Here is a 14,141-nt window from a genome sequence, read left to right as displayed (position 1 = left end):
TGAGGGCATGGAAAGGGCTGAGCATGGTACCTGGCACACTGTGAGACCAGACAGGTGTCTGCTGGCATCTCGTCCCCTTTGTCACCATTATCACCGTCATTTTTGCAGATAGCTCTTCATGCACCGACCTTCTTCCCTTCCTCCCTTTGTCCCGTCCATCCATCCATCCATCCATCCATCCATCCATCCATCCTTTCCTAATAGGAATATACCCATGCGCTCTTCGGGAGCTGCTTTTTATGCTCCACACTACATTACATATGAACAAAATGGCCCAGGCTCTGGTTTGTAGGGACAGCAACCAGGGCTGTGCGCCCCTGGAGTGTTGTGTTGCTAGATTCCGCGTCCACCGGGTAAACCTAGTCACCTTTGTGTCGGTGCCATTGAATGTAAAGAACTTTGCAGACCGAGAACACTTGCCCTCGGATGTGCTGGCAATAAAAAGACGTTTCAGGAAGATCTTCAAAGTGAAAGAGTAACCAAGTGAATGCTTATACCATTTTTATATTTCCTGTCTTCTTCATCGGGCTTGGGGCAGAGGGGTTCCCGGAGCAGAGACTGGGTCCCCCTCCTACCCCGTCAGACTGGCAGTTCCCCAGGCAAGGATGGTGCTCCTTTCTCCCTCTTTCTCTCTGCCATCCTCCCCCCACCAGACCTGTGGACGGTGGCAGTTCTGGTTGTGTGTCCTTACTCTGTCCTGTGCAATGGCTGCCTGGGGGCCGGAGGACCCTGCGGCCAAGGGGGTGTCCAGTGCTTCCCCAGGGAACCCCCCTTCTCCTCCTCCTTGACACCCAGTATGAAGGGAGCATGGCACCTGTCAACACTGCCTCCCTCGCAGGCCTAGTAGACACTTCCTGTCTAACTGGGAGCCCCTGCCCACCCTGCACACCCCCAGCCTTCCCCGTCCCTCAGGCCAGCCCTCTTATTCCAGCTGCTGCAGCCCGAAGCTCTCCCGTCATCCCCAACTCCCCTCTTTCTCCCACACCCACATGCAACAACCCTTCCCAGCCCCGTCCTCAAGAGCATTGAGAATCCTGCCTTCTTCCCCATGTTCACGGTTACCCCTGGGGCAGAGCCACCGTTGTCTCACCTCTTACGGTGGCTCCCAGACCAGAAATGCCTTCAGAGCAGGGACTGCGGTCTGTTCTGTTCTCAGCTGCGTCTCCATCGCCTGCAGGAGTGCCAACCCCTGAGTAGGTGCTCTGCAAACTCTTGTCAAGCAGGCCTGAGACCAGGCAGGGCTGCAAAGGAGGGATTTTGAGAAACGAATCAGGCCTCCCCAGCCCCTGGCTCTGAGGGGCCCTCCCCCCTGGTGCTGGCCTGAGGGTGGCCTTTGCCATCTCTGGAGTCGGGGTACGAGGGCAGGCCCTCACCTCCTGGGGGTGGTATAGCGGGCCAGGGGGACCTGGGGGCAGGCCACGGCTCTCCCACTTACTGACAGCGGGTCCTGCAGCCGTGAGTCTCTTCTCCAGAACGTGAGGATCCCGAGAAGAGTCCTTAGCGTTTCTTTTAGTGAATGCTTGCTGTCAGGCACTGCGCCCAGTTCCCGCAGCCCCACAGCAGTCACCGGGACGGGCACAGCTGCCACCGGACACCCGGGAAATGAAGCCACGGGGGTAGGGTAACCGCCCAAGGTCATAGGTTGTAAGAGGCAGAGCCAGGATTCGAACCCCGGAGGTCTGACTGCCCTGTGCTTCTGAGCTACCTGATTTCTCAGCACCGGAGATCAGATCCGCACCTGGCGCTTCATCAGCCCTCAGAAAATGCTGACGTCATTACGTTGGCGCGTTCAGACAACCAGGAGTCTGAGGATAGAGGCAAAGCTCGGGGAAGGAGAGACAGGGCCGACGGGGAGCTTCGGCTGGCAGCTGGGCCCTGCTCCCTGGGGACCCCTGCCGAAGCCCCCATTTCCCATCCCTCTGGGAGACCCGAGGTGCCTCCTCCCCTGGCCTCCTGGATTGACAGGCCTGAGTGAGAGGGCTGGGCGGGGAGCCAGGAGGTGGGGACTCCGGCTCAGGCAGCTAATCAGGTCACAGGGTGAAATTAAAAGGGAGGAGGAAAGCTCCGACCCGTCAGAAGGCAAGCTCCTTCCTGGCGCGACTTGGTGCCCAGGAGAGGAGCCGGGGCCATAGGAAGTGCAGAGGCCGGCGGCCAGGGGCACGGGATGGCCCCGCAGAGGTCTGTGCGGCTGTCCCTGAAGAAGCCCACCTACGCCGTGTGTGTGGTGGGGGTCGAGACGTCTGTGGACGTTCACAGGTGAGAGCTGAGAGGTACCCACCTGGCTGCAGAGGGCTGGGCCACCGGGGAGGACCCCAAGGCCACGGGGTGGGCGCCCGGTGGACAAATCGAACGTGCTGGTAGGAGATGGTTCTGACGGCAGGGCAGGTGGAGTGGGATGGAGAACTGGGGCTAAGGTTTCAGGCCCATCTTGGGGTTCCATCTCCTGGGCACCGGGGTCAGGTCTTTGGCCTCGAGGCCCCTGGATAAAGGTTCTAGCTCTGAGCCCTGGGCTCTGCGTTCTGATGTCAGCATGGGACTTGGGTGCAACACCAGAACGAACTGGTGCTCGAGACAGGGAGCGGGACTGGGCCACCCTGAATTTCTCCCTCTGCCTCTTGCCAACGACCCATCTGTCTGAGGTGGAGAGGTGTGGGGTGTGTGGCAGCTCGATCCTTGGAGGCCCGCCAGGGTGATTGGGATCAGGAGGGAGTGTCAGAGGGATGATTCAAGGAGTTAATAAAAGACAAGAACCTAGAATAAGACCCGGTCTCATGTTTGCCACCGTGATGACGATGGCGCTGGTGGCGATGGTAGCCCTGGTGACATCTTAAGGGCCCCAGAAGAATCGGCTTCTCCCTTTGGCCTGAGTCCTCTCTGTCCTGGCTCTGCCCAGATGGGGGCCCAGGGAGCTGGACTTGGGGGGTCTTGGGCAGCCTTTCCAGCTCTGACACTGTCTATGGACTCCATCCCTGCTGGATCAGATGGGGCTGGAGCCTCTGCAGATAAGGGGCTCAGGGTGGAGGCCCCCCTCTCCGAGGAGGTGGGGGCTGGGGAGACTGGGCTCTCGCTGCACTCCTGGATCTCAGGTGCTGTGCTGTCCCAGTCTGGCTAGTGAATGCAGGGCCTGACTTCCCACTTGGCCTCAGGTGAGCCTGTGTCCCGGAAGCCCTCCTGACCCCTCTGACAGTGGCCTGCGGCCCCAGGGACAGGGCTGAGGAGGGGGAGCCAGGATGCATGGAGGCCGGACCTCGGCTCTGAGTCCTGTCGGAAGCCCTGGTGTGGGGCTGCTTCTCTGGGACCAGCCTAGACCTTATTTTCTCCTGTCCCTTCAACGTAGCGTTTCCCAGGCTTAGCAAATGGGAAACCAGGGTGCCCAGTTAAGTACACTTTTGAGAGAGACAACAAAGAATTATTCCAGCATATTGTCTGGGTCATCCTTATGTTTTTAAAAACTGCTGCTTAGCTGAAATGCATATTTAGCTGGGCCTCCAGCTTTGTCTGGCCACCCTGCTTTCACACCAAGGGCAAGGAAGGGGTGGCTAGTGGGCGCCCACGGTCCGATTCCGGACCTTTGCTCTCATCCCCAGGGGATGGTCATCCAGGCCTCTACTCTCATCCCCAGGGGACGGTCATCCAGGCCTCTACTCTCATCCCCAGGGGATGGTCATCCAGGCCTCTGCTCTCATCCCCAGGGGATGGTCATCCAGGCCTCTGCTCTCATCCCCAGGGGATGGTCATCCAGGCCTCTGCTCTCATCCCCAGGGGAAGGTCATTTCAGAAACTTAGGCCTACATGGTGCGGCTGACTAAGGCCAGAAGCATTTTACTGGGAGCCCGGAGACACGGGTTCTGGTCCTGGCTCTACTGCTGACTTGCTGTCTGGCGTGGGCCAAGTCACTGGCCCTTTGCTGGGCCTCCTCCCTTATCTGAGTCCCAAGAGGGTGAGCTAAGTCCCCTCCCTCTTGGGGAGGTCAAGCACCAGATTCTGAGCTGGACAGACTTGGTTTGTCATCCTAGCTCCATTCGTGGCTGTATGCCCCGGGCAAGCCGCTGCCCTTCTCTGAGCCGTGGCTTCCTCAGCTGACAATAGCACGGACCTCCACGGGGCAGGGTGGGGAGTAAATGAGACCCTGGCTGTGTAGGGTCCCTGGAAGGCAGAGAGGGTGCTCACAGCTCCGACAGCTCTGTGGGCTCCCTGTTCTCTGGTCCCTTTTCCTCCCATCACGTCTCAGAAGGTCAGAGGAACAGAGGACAGATCGGGCTGTGTGTGGTGGGAACAGAGGGCTGTGCTGTCTGGGAATCCCTTTGGGATCACCAAGCACCTCAGCATCCTCAGATTCGGGCCCTGGCCCAGCCATGGAGCATGAGGAAGCTGCCTGGGTCAGCCACAGCTGCTGTGCTCTGGTTGACCCTGGGAGGGGGCGCTACTTCAGTGCTATTTCTGAGTGAGCACTTTATTTTGTTTTATTCTATTCTATGCTATTTTTTAAAGATTTTATTTATTTATTTATGAGAGACACACACACAGAGAGAGAGAAAGAGGCAGAGGGAGAAGCAGGCTCCATGCAGGGAGCCCGACGTGGGACTTGATCCCAGGACTCCAGGATCAGGCCCTGGGCTGAAGGCGGCGCTAAACCGCTGAGCCACCCGGGCTGCCCTATTCTATTCTATTTTAAACACGGGGCTTGAACCCATGACCATGAGATCAAGACCTGAGCCAACTGAGCCACCCAGGCGCCCCCTGAGTGAGCATTTTGAGAGATCCCCACCCGACAGCCCTTGAGGACCCTTCACGCTGGGCATTGGTCTTGACTAGGGATGTAGCCACGGAGGGTCTCTAGAAAATAAAGCTTTAATCTGCAGCAGTTTGGTTTAAGAGTAGATGTAAGGAAGAACTTCCCAGCCATCTGGTCTGGGATGGGTAGAGAAAGAGGCATGAAATTATCAGCCTGGGAAGGTTTGAAGAGAGCCTAAAGGTCACCCAGGGCCTGGGCTGCACATGATGATCAGTGTGGGGCCTCTCCACCCCCATTGCCACGAGTCTGGCTCCAGCTGAGACCAAGCAGGGGTCTCTACTTAGCCTTTGCTGGTAAAAGTGGGGGAGTACCCCGCCCCTGCACCGAAGAGGTGGTTTGTGGGTCACCTGAGCTGCCGGGAGGCCAAGCCCCCCAGGAGGGCCAGTGAGTGGGCATGCGGGGTGACATCATGGGGAGTGATGAACTCCCCTGGTGCTGTGTGCACTGTGTGGAGCAATGTTTGTCTTTGGGGTAACTGTGTGCCCCAGCCCCGGGAACCTTTGGAAAACGCCCGACTCTGGGTGTGCTAAGATTCTACACCATCCCCTCACTCCATGGCCTAACTCACCATCCTGACCTGTCACCCCAGCGCGCTGGCTCTCCATCCTGACCCTCCCGGTCTGGTCAGACTGCTCTGCTTGTCCCTGCCCGTGCTTGGAGGTGGCCCCCAGAGGACGCACGCCAAAGAAGAGGGGGTGGGCGGTGTGGGGGGGAATCGATTCGTGGTGCAGTCTCACCCCCTTTGTCTGCCCAGAGGCCAGAATCAGAGCTCCAGGCCAGAGGCGGTAATGAATGTTTACTCCCTGGCCAGGACGAGAAGGCTGGCTGGGTGGGGGACACAGACATCCTCCCGGGTCCCAACCCAGCCTCCCCCAGTTCTGCAAAGCATCAGGGCAAAATAGAGTCTTCAGATCAGGCTGGCGGAGTTCGGGTGCCCAGAGAGGAGGCCTCCGCAGGCCGCTGATGAGCCAGAGACTGGCCCCAGGCTGCTGCTTTTCCCTGGGCTGCTGTGTCTTTCCAAAACCCCGAAAATGCCAAAACAGAGTTATAAAACCTGTGGTGTGTATATTCTTAATGTTTACATTGAGTAAATTGATGCTTTTAACGTGCACAGAAGTACAATGAAGCATAATTGTGCTGCTCACGGGATAATGACAGGGTTGTGGAGACGCTAATTCGTATGACGGACAGGCCCCAAGAGCCGGGCTGGACCTGGGCTGAAGGGCCGGGTGAGGACCGTGTCTCGGCCCGGCTCCCTCCTGGGCCACACCGCATTCCTTCATTAGAAGTAATGTCACAGTTTAGACGTGAGGTGCTTGGAGACTTCGGGGTCTCCCTACGCCGCGCGGGTGGCGATCCATGTAGAGTGTGGACACGGGCCGTGGAGTGTGTGCTCTCGGAACGGGAAGCGTTGGCATCGGGTGGTCCTCCGAGGTCAGCCGCTCCTCCATCCTGCAGGCGTCCCTGCCTCCCTGGTCCGCCTGGCCACCTGCCATTTGAGACCACGGGCCCTCCCCTCCCTGCCACTCCCATCATCTCTGGTCTTTGAACCCAGCCTCATTCTGCGCCTTCGGTTTTCCTTCCTGCCGCCCTCACTGCCAGCCCCCAGCTGCCCCTTCTCCGCCCAGTCCCTGCCCTTCCTCGCTGGGGGGCCGACCAGCCGGGGACCCTGAGAGAGCGCTCGAGACGCCAGGAATGGGAGGGTGGCTCACATGTGACGTGGATCCCTCTCGACCCCAAAACGCTCTCCGTCTGACATGTCCTCAGCTTCGCGCCCTCCAGAGAGGCTTCCACTCCCTTCTTGGTGGCTGCTGAGCAGCTGTTTAGCTCTGCCAAGGGGTCCTGAGGCTCGCAGATGTTGTGGGCGGGATGTGGGGCTAGAAGGAACTGGCAAGTGGCCCCTGGGTGCCTCAGTTGGTTGGGCATCCAACTCTTGGTCTCGGCTCAGGTCGAGATCTCAACATTGTGGGGCCGAGCCTCATGTCGGGCGTGCCATCTACTTGGCATTCTCTCTCCCTCTCCCTCTGCCCTCTCTCTCTCTCCTTCCCTTTAAAATAAATAAATAAGTAAATATGTGAATCTTTTAAAATAGAGAAAGAAAGAAAGAAAGAGCTGGCAAATTCCTCCCCAGCTATGGGGGGAGCCCAGGAGGTGGGCCTCAGCTGTGGGCCTGGACGGGCGCCCTGCAGACAGCACGAGGGAGCTGGGACCATCTGGGAGCTCTTGGCGGGGGCCTGCCCTCTCCGGAGGTCGGGCGCTGTGTTCGGGCCTCCAAATGGCCCGGGGAGGCCAGTCACCCGCACTGGAGTCCACGGCCACGTGGGGCCCTGAAGGTGCTCCAGCCACGGCTGTGAGCCCGCCCGCCCCCGCCGGGGTCCCGGGCACCGCGCTGGGATGGGTGGGCTAAGGCAGGGCTGGTTGGACCCCGTGGCGGGTACAGCTGGTGCGTCTGCTGGGCCCGGGCGAGGACTGGGAAGGCAGGCGGGTTCCATCCTCCCCGGGCACCGAGGGGGAACTCTGTGGCGCTGGGACCATCTGGGAGTCAACACAGCACCCGCTGCTGAGAACAGGGTGGCTGGTAGTCACGACCTCTGGGTGGGGCTCAGGCTTAGACTTGCAGGCTGTGTGACCTCGGGCCCGTGGCTTAGCCTCGCTGTGGCTGCTCCGCCCACGAGAGGTGGGGATAACATTGCTTGTTGTTCATACCTGTGGCTTTGGCCCCCATTTTACAGACAAGGAATTTCATAAGGCACGAAATGCATACGCACGGGCATGCATGGTGACCCCACGGGGAGAGGGAAGGAGTGACTCATGGGTGACTTCCCATCCACAGCTCTGGGCTCGCGCTCTCTCCGTCTGTCTCTCTCGCTCGTGCGCGCGGAGAGGTTCTCGTCCCCAGCCCCTGCGTGCCTCTGCTGGGGAGGCCTGGCGCTGAGACTGGCACCCCCGGTCCAGCCCCCACTCCCAGGAAGGCAGGGGGTCCCAGGAAGGCCTGCCCCGGGTGCGCCCTCCTTCCTTCCAGGCCCTGGGCGTGCCCCTCCGTGAGCAATGACAGGGCACAGGTTACCCACGATTGTAATCTCTGGGAAGGAAGGGAAGAAAGAGGGAGAGAGCACAGCCCTGCCCTGCGCCCTTCCAGGTTGAGGCGAGAATGTGTGCCCGTGATGGGGAGTCTGCAAGGTGCCAGCCGTTTGCCCTCCCCTGACCTCTGTCAGCCGCAGCCAGCACCCCGGGGAGGCCCAGGGAGAAAGCCGCACTGGGGTGGGGAAGCTGGGGGACCTTCTGCGGCCTTTGCCCCATGGTGGTCACTTAGCAGATGCCTCTGCACACCTGCCCTGTGTGCAGCTCCGTGCTGGGCTCGGCACTCGGCGGGGACACGGCCCAGTCCTGCCTGTCACGGGCTCCTGTCGCAGTCTGGGAGCCAAAAGGACTTCAGGATGTGGATGTTCCCAACCCACATGTTAGTGAAGGGAGGTACGGGGCTCCTCTTATCCACCAGCCCTCGCACCAGCACCTGCTCGCTCCCCAAGCCCTGGCGACCGCAGGGACAGGGGTGACACCATAGCAAGTGCTCACTACCTTATCCCGATGAAGTGTCACAACAAACCTGTGCGGTGCAGACATCTCAAAGGATCCCCAAATGGCAGTTGAAGAAAGTGAGACGTAGAGAGGTCAAGGGACTTGTCCAAAGGCACGCAGCCCACGAAAGGCTGGAGCTGGGATTTGAACCCAGGTTTACTTCGACCCCCAAAGGCCTCATTATCCTTTTTTTAAAATTTTTTTTAAGGCCTCATTATCTGAGCATCTCCTCCGTTGCTGGGTCTGCTCGAGGGGTGGAGTGGGGTCAAGGCTGAGGTTGAGCTTTGGAGTCAGTCCCCGGTGGGGTCAAATCCCAGCTCTGTCACTCAGGTCCCTGTGTGTGGCCTCCCTTTGAATCTCAGTCTGTAAAATAGGAAGAAGAATATTTAACTTCCCTGCCCCGCAGGCAGGGCCCAGGCGATGGAATTGGAGTGGGATAGAAGTGCGGCGCAGACCGTGGTGTGGACTCGTCGAGGGTAGGGCCGGGGCGATTCCTCTCTGCTTTCACCGGACACACAGCAGGTGCTCGGGGAATGTGCGCTGAGGCCGAGTGGCCAGCGGCACTAACCGGACGCTCCATGTGCCCCTGCAGGGTGATGCCCCTTAGGACGGGAGCCTGCAGGGGGCTGGTCGGCCTGCTGGGACTGTCGGCCACGGCGGGTCTGGGCCCCCAGCAGAAGCACCCCCAGGGCTGGCCGCTCCAGAGAGGACCCGCCAGCTGGCATTCCTTGTGGCTTCAGTCCAGAAAACTCCAAGTCTAGGACATTGGGAGGTGGCACCTTGGGGGCATCCAGTGGGCAGGTGTCCGGTCAGGTGTGAGGGTGGCTATTGGCTCGGCCGGGCCAGGCAGCTCAAGGGCTGCCCACTGGCTCACTCCTCAGTTCTTCCATCTGATTCTACATCATTCTCTTCTCCTGCCTTTGCCTTTGCCCAGCACGGTGCCCTGGGCAGCCCTCCAGGGCACACGAGTCCTTTGCCACCCTGCCCCATCCCCACCCACCCAGCTGGAGGCCGAGTCAGCACCATTCTGCCCTCCCTGCCCAGACCCTAGGCTGGGAAGAGGGGCCCCAGACCCCCAGCTCTATTCCCAGGGGCTGGTATGATGGAGGGCATGGGAGGGACTTCTCCACGACTATTGTGTTTCTCTTCTCCTCGGAGGCCAAGTGGTAAGTAAGGTGTGGCCTGCTGAACCCCCGTGGGAGGAGGCTTCCGGGAGCCAGGGTGCAGCTAAGCAAAGGAAAAGCTTTCCAATTACCTGAGCTGTCAAAACACAAAGGAGTGTGAGGTAGTGAGTTGTCTGTCACCGGAAGTATTCAAGCACAGCCCTTTTAAAAAATTTTTATTTATTTATTCATGAGAGACACAGAGAGAGGCAGAGACACAGGCAGAGGGAGAAGCAGGCTCCAGGACCCCGGGGTCACGCCCTGGGCTGAAGGCAGATGCTCCACCGCTGAGCCCCCCAGGCGCCCCTCAAGCACAGAGTCCTGCGGGGGGCAGCAGGCAGGCCAGGATGATCTCTGGGACCCTTCTCCGACCTGAGGCCTATGAACACCCTGCAGAGGACTCACTGTTTAGGGCAAGCAGGAGCCAGGAGGTCATGGGCGCTGGCTGCCCTCTTGCCCTGCACCGACCTCACCCCTGCAAAGTTCAGGTGCACGTGTGGCGAGGAAGGGACATGGCTTTCCTGACTCGGTGCCCCACACGCTGCCTTGGCCACCGCCTCCGTCCCCCACCCACTCCCAAGCAACCATGTTGAGGAGCTTGTGTTGCAAGGTTTTGACATTTTCCTTTTTCCTTCCTACATCTTCCCCACCTAACTCATCCTTCCGGTCCCCGCTGGGGGCACGCTCAGGGCACGCATGCTCCTTTTAATGTCAGCCAGGCCAGCACAAAATAGAAGACAAACCTGCTGCTCCCTCCTCCCTCTGCCAGCTGTGTGACCCTAGGAAAGTTACTTAACCTCTCTGGGATTTCTTCGTGGGTCAAATGAGGACAGCAACACATACCTGGGAGGGTACGTGTAGATGAGATCATGGGTGTCAAAACCTGAGCACATGCCTGCAGCATACCCCTCCCCACTATTACCCCCGGGACACCCTGTGCTTACGCCTTATCAGGTGGGGGGGCACACACCTCGCCACAGCAGGTGGGCTGGGTTCCTGCTGACTTGAGATCCTCCGTCCCACCCTCTGCGCCTCCTTCTAGGAGATTCTCTAAGCATTGACTCTTCTCCTTGCAGCCTCTTTATGAGCCTGGCACACAGGTCCAGGCTGGGCACGGGGCGCAGGGATGCGCAGGACGAGTCAGCCAGGACGCTGCTCTGGGTGACACAGACGGATGGTGAAGGGGCCCCCAAGGAAGGTCTGAACCAGTGCTGTGGGAACACAGGGGACGCGGAGAGCTGGCCCGAGTGGGCTGGGCTGCTGGGGGTCCCGGGGACAGTAACCGTAACGGTGGCAGTGGCACTAATGCCTATGAAACTCCTACTGTGTGCCAAGGGCTTGAAATGCATCATCTCATGGGATCCCCCAACAGCCCTAGGAGGTAGCTCCCTGGGTTTTGCCCCTTTCACAGAGGGGGGAAGTAGAGGCTCAGAGCAGTTGAGTGAGCGGGTTTGAGCCCACGCTCCACACAGAACTCGCACTTCCCTCCGTGGAAGAGGTGGCAGTTGAAGTGGGTCTTCAAGAATGCAGAAGGTTCCACTGCCCCCATCCGCATCCTCACCCCGCACCCCTGCAGAGGCAGGAGAAGGGCTCTGGGAAGCAGGGCAAGGTGAGGGCACCCGCCGGTGGGCGTCAGCGTGGACGTGATGACAAGGACACGATGACTGCATGCGTGGGAATGACGGAGACCCTCTCCTCTGAGGGGAGCTTTCACATGCTTTGTGTCACCTGCCTGTGAGGTTGGGGTGGGGCTGGGGGCTGCACCCAAGGGCGGCAAGCGGGCAGGTGTCACCTGGAGGCTCCTAGCCCACAGCCCCCCCCAGCAGCCCTTCATCCACGGCCCCCGCAGATCCGGGAGCCCGAGCCATGGGGAAGGCAGCGCGAGTCCCCCCTTCGAGGACCGGGCGGGTCGGGGGAGGCCGTCAAGGGAAGAGAATCTGAGCTGCAAGTGCCTGCCCCGCATAACCCATAAGCCGCCAGGCATGCGCACCAGCCGGAAGCCGCAGCCCCCTCCCAGGGTCCTCTCCTCCCCCCCCTCCTCTCCCCCTCCCCTTCCCCCTCTTCTGTCCCCTCCCCTCCCCCTCCCCTCTTCTCCCCCTACCCCCTCCTCTCCCCTCCTCTCCTCCTTCCTTTTCCCCCTTTCCCTCCTCTCCCCCCTTTCCCTCCTCTCCCCCCTTTCCTTCCTCTCCCCCCTTTCCTTCCTCTCCCCCCTTTCCTTCCTCTCTCCCCCTCCTCCCAGTCTGCAAAGCTCCCACTGGAGTCCCCTCAGCTCTTTCACACCTTTTCCACCCTGAGCAGCGACCTAAGTGAAACCACCTGGGTGGCGGTGACAGACCAGGGAAGGCTGCGGGGAGCTGGGGGGGTGGGGGTGGGCTAGAGGGCGGGAGACACCTGCAAGGGTGGAGGCGGAGCCCTGGGCGTCCCTCCTGCCTGTCGCCCCCCCTCCCCGAGGCCCGGCCTCCGAGGGACTCACCTGGCACCTGCTGGCCCAGGACCCCAGGGATGGCAACAGCTGAGCAGGGGCACAGGCAGCGAAAAGCGGGCTGGGCTTGGAAGCCCCAGGGCATTTGTTCCCGCTCTGGCCCCTCTTCCTTTACCGTCGTTGTTATTACTGTTACTGTTATTTCTTACCCTAAATAGGGAGTCCGGAGCCAGGGCCGTGACTTGGAAATGTCACCTTTTGCCTGAAGCTGGGGATTGGCTGCACGGAGCCCCGCCCCCTCGAAAGGGCAGTGCCTGGGGCTGGCAGGTCCTGGCTGGGCGTCTCCACCTCCGTGGAGCTGGAGCCCCTCTGCAGCGGGTGCCACCGGCCCTCGGGGTGCGCGGGCAAAGGCCCTGGGGCCAGGGGGTCGGATTCTGGTCCAGCGCAGCCCCCCCCCCACCCGCTGCCCCCAGCCTGGCAGTCCCAGTTTCTGGCTTGCCCTGTCCTCATTGTTTGTGCCCCTGGTGGGTGCTGGGCACCAAACGGGGCGCTCAGGTGCCAGTAGCGTTAGAGAGAGCAAAGTGGGGAATAAAATCCCTGCATTCCAGAGGGAGACGCAGGAGGGAAAGGTAATAAGCAAATACGTCAAAATAAGGAGACTGTGTCAGGTGGAAAGAAGCTGGCTCACGGGGGAGGGAGCCTGGGCCTCATGGTGTCTTCCTCTCACACTGTCCTAAATTGGTCAGAGAAGACCTCTCTGAGAAGGAAATGAGGGCCGGGGACCCAATGGATATCTACCAGCTGAACATTCTGAGCGAGGGGAACGGCAGGTGCAAAGGGCCTGAGGTGGGCGTGAGCTGGGCGCGCTAGAGGCAGAGCAAGGAGCTGGGGAGGGCGGAGAGGGGAGCCAAGTGGGCAGGAAGCCAGTTTGGCTCTGTGGAAGGCTGATGAGTGGGAGGGACAGCATAGGACTTTTTTTTTTTTTTTTTTTTTTTTAAAGAGGACCCTTCTACTGTTACATCCAGAACAGACTGAGGGCCGCAGGAGTGCAGGCGGGAGACCAGCCTGTTGTAAAAATCCACGTGGAAGCGGTTGGTGCTCCGCCCCGGGGTGTGAGCCGTTGGGGAGGTGAGAGTGTCCGCTCTGGAGGCGACGTGAAGGTGGAGTCCTTAGGCTTTGCTGGGGCGCTGGGTGTGAGCGCGAGGGAGGGAGGGGACCCCAGGCTGAAGCCGAGGATGGAGTGGTTTAGATCACGCAGGGGTCCGGAAGTGGGAGTTTGGTTTGGGACACTTTAAATCAATCAATCAATTAATCAATATTGCTTTTTAGAGTAGAACTTCTTTTACTTTTTTTTAAAAAGATTTTTATTTATTTAGTCATGACAGAGAGAGAGAGAGAGGCAGAGACACAGGCAGGGGGAGAAGCAGACTCCATGCAGGGAGCCCGACGTGCGACTGGATCCCGGGTCTCCAGGATCAGGCCCTGGGCTGAAGGTGGCGCCAAATCGCTGAGCCACCTGGGCTGCCCTAGAACTTTTTTATTTTTATTTTTTTTAATTTATTTATTCATGATAGACATAGAGAGAGAGAGAGAGAGGCAGAGACACAGGAGGAGGGAGAAGCAGGCTCCATGCTGGGAGCCCAACATGGGACTCGATCCCGGGACTCCAGGATCGCGCCCTGGGCCAAAGGCAGGTGCTAAACTGCTGAGCCACCCAGGGATCCCCCTAGAACTTAAAAAAAAAAATTATTCCAGTATCTGACATACGGTGTTATACTAGTTTCAGGTGCACAATATAGTGATTTGGCAACTCAGCGCTTATCATTTTAAGTGTGCTCATTAATTCCCATCCTGCCCCCGGCCTCCCACCCCAACCTCCCCTCTGTTAGCCATCAGTTTGTTCTTTATAGTTAAGAATCTGATTTTTGGTTTGTCTCTTTTTTTCTTGTTCATTCGTTTTGTTTCTTAAATTCTACATATAAAGGTAATGACGGGATATTTGTGTTTCTCTAACTTATTTCACTCAGCATTATACCTTCTAGATCCATCCATGTTGTTGCAAATGGCAAGATTTATTCTTTTTTATGGCTGTATAATATTCCATTGCGTATATAAAAATATATATTTATATACTATAAATATTGTATGCATATAGTATACGCATGTTTATACATGCATATTT

At 59.0% G+C, this 14,141-nt stretch overlaps 1 protein-coding gene across 1 annotated transcript in view; it reads left to right on the top strand.

Annotated features, from left to right (window-relative positions):
• The first annotated feature begins 2,088 nt into the window (after positions 1-2,088).
• The window catches only part of PADI1 (peptidyl arginine deiminase 1), a 41,164-nt gene continuing 29,111 nt past the window's right edge, over positions 2,089-14,141 (top strand). Inside the window, exon 1 of the mRNA XM_077899433.1 lies at positions 2,089-2,256. Within this exon, the coding sequence (XP_077755559.1) occupies positions 2,165-2,256 (92 nt within the window). The 5' untranslated portion in view covers positions 2,089-2,164. The remainder of the gene's footprint in view (positions 2,257-14,141) is intronic.

The sequence above is a fragment of the Canis aureus genome, chromosome 5 (assembly GCF_053574225.1).
Source record: "Canis aureus isolate CA01 chromosome 5, VMU_Caureus_v.1.0, whole genome shotgun sequence".
In the NCBI taxonomy this organism is placed as follows: domain Eukaryota; kingdom Metazoa; phylum Chordata; class Mammalia; order Carnivora; family Canidae; genus Canis; species Canis aureus.
The sequence above is the reverse complement of the archived record's forward strand: the minus strand, read 5'-3'. Positions and strand labels throughout refer to the sequence as shown.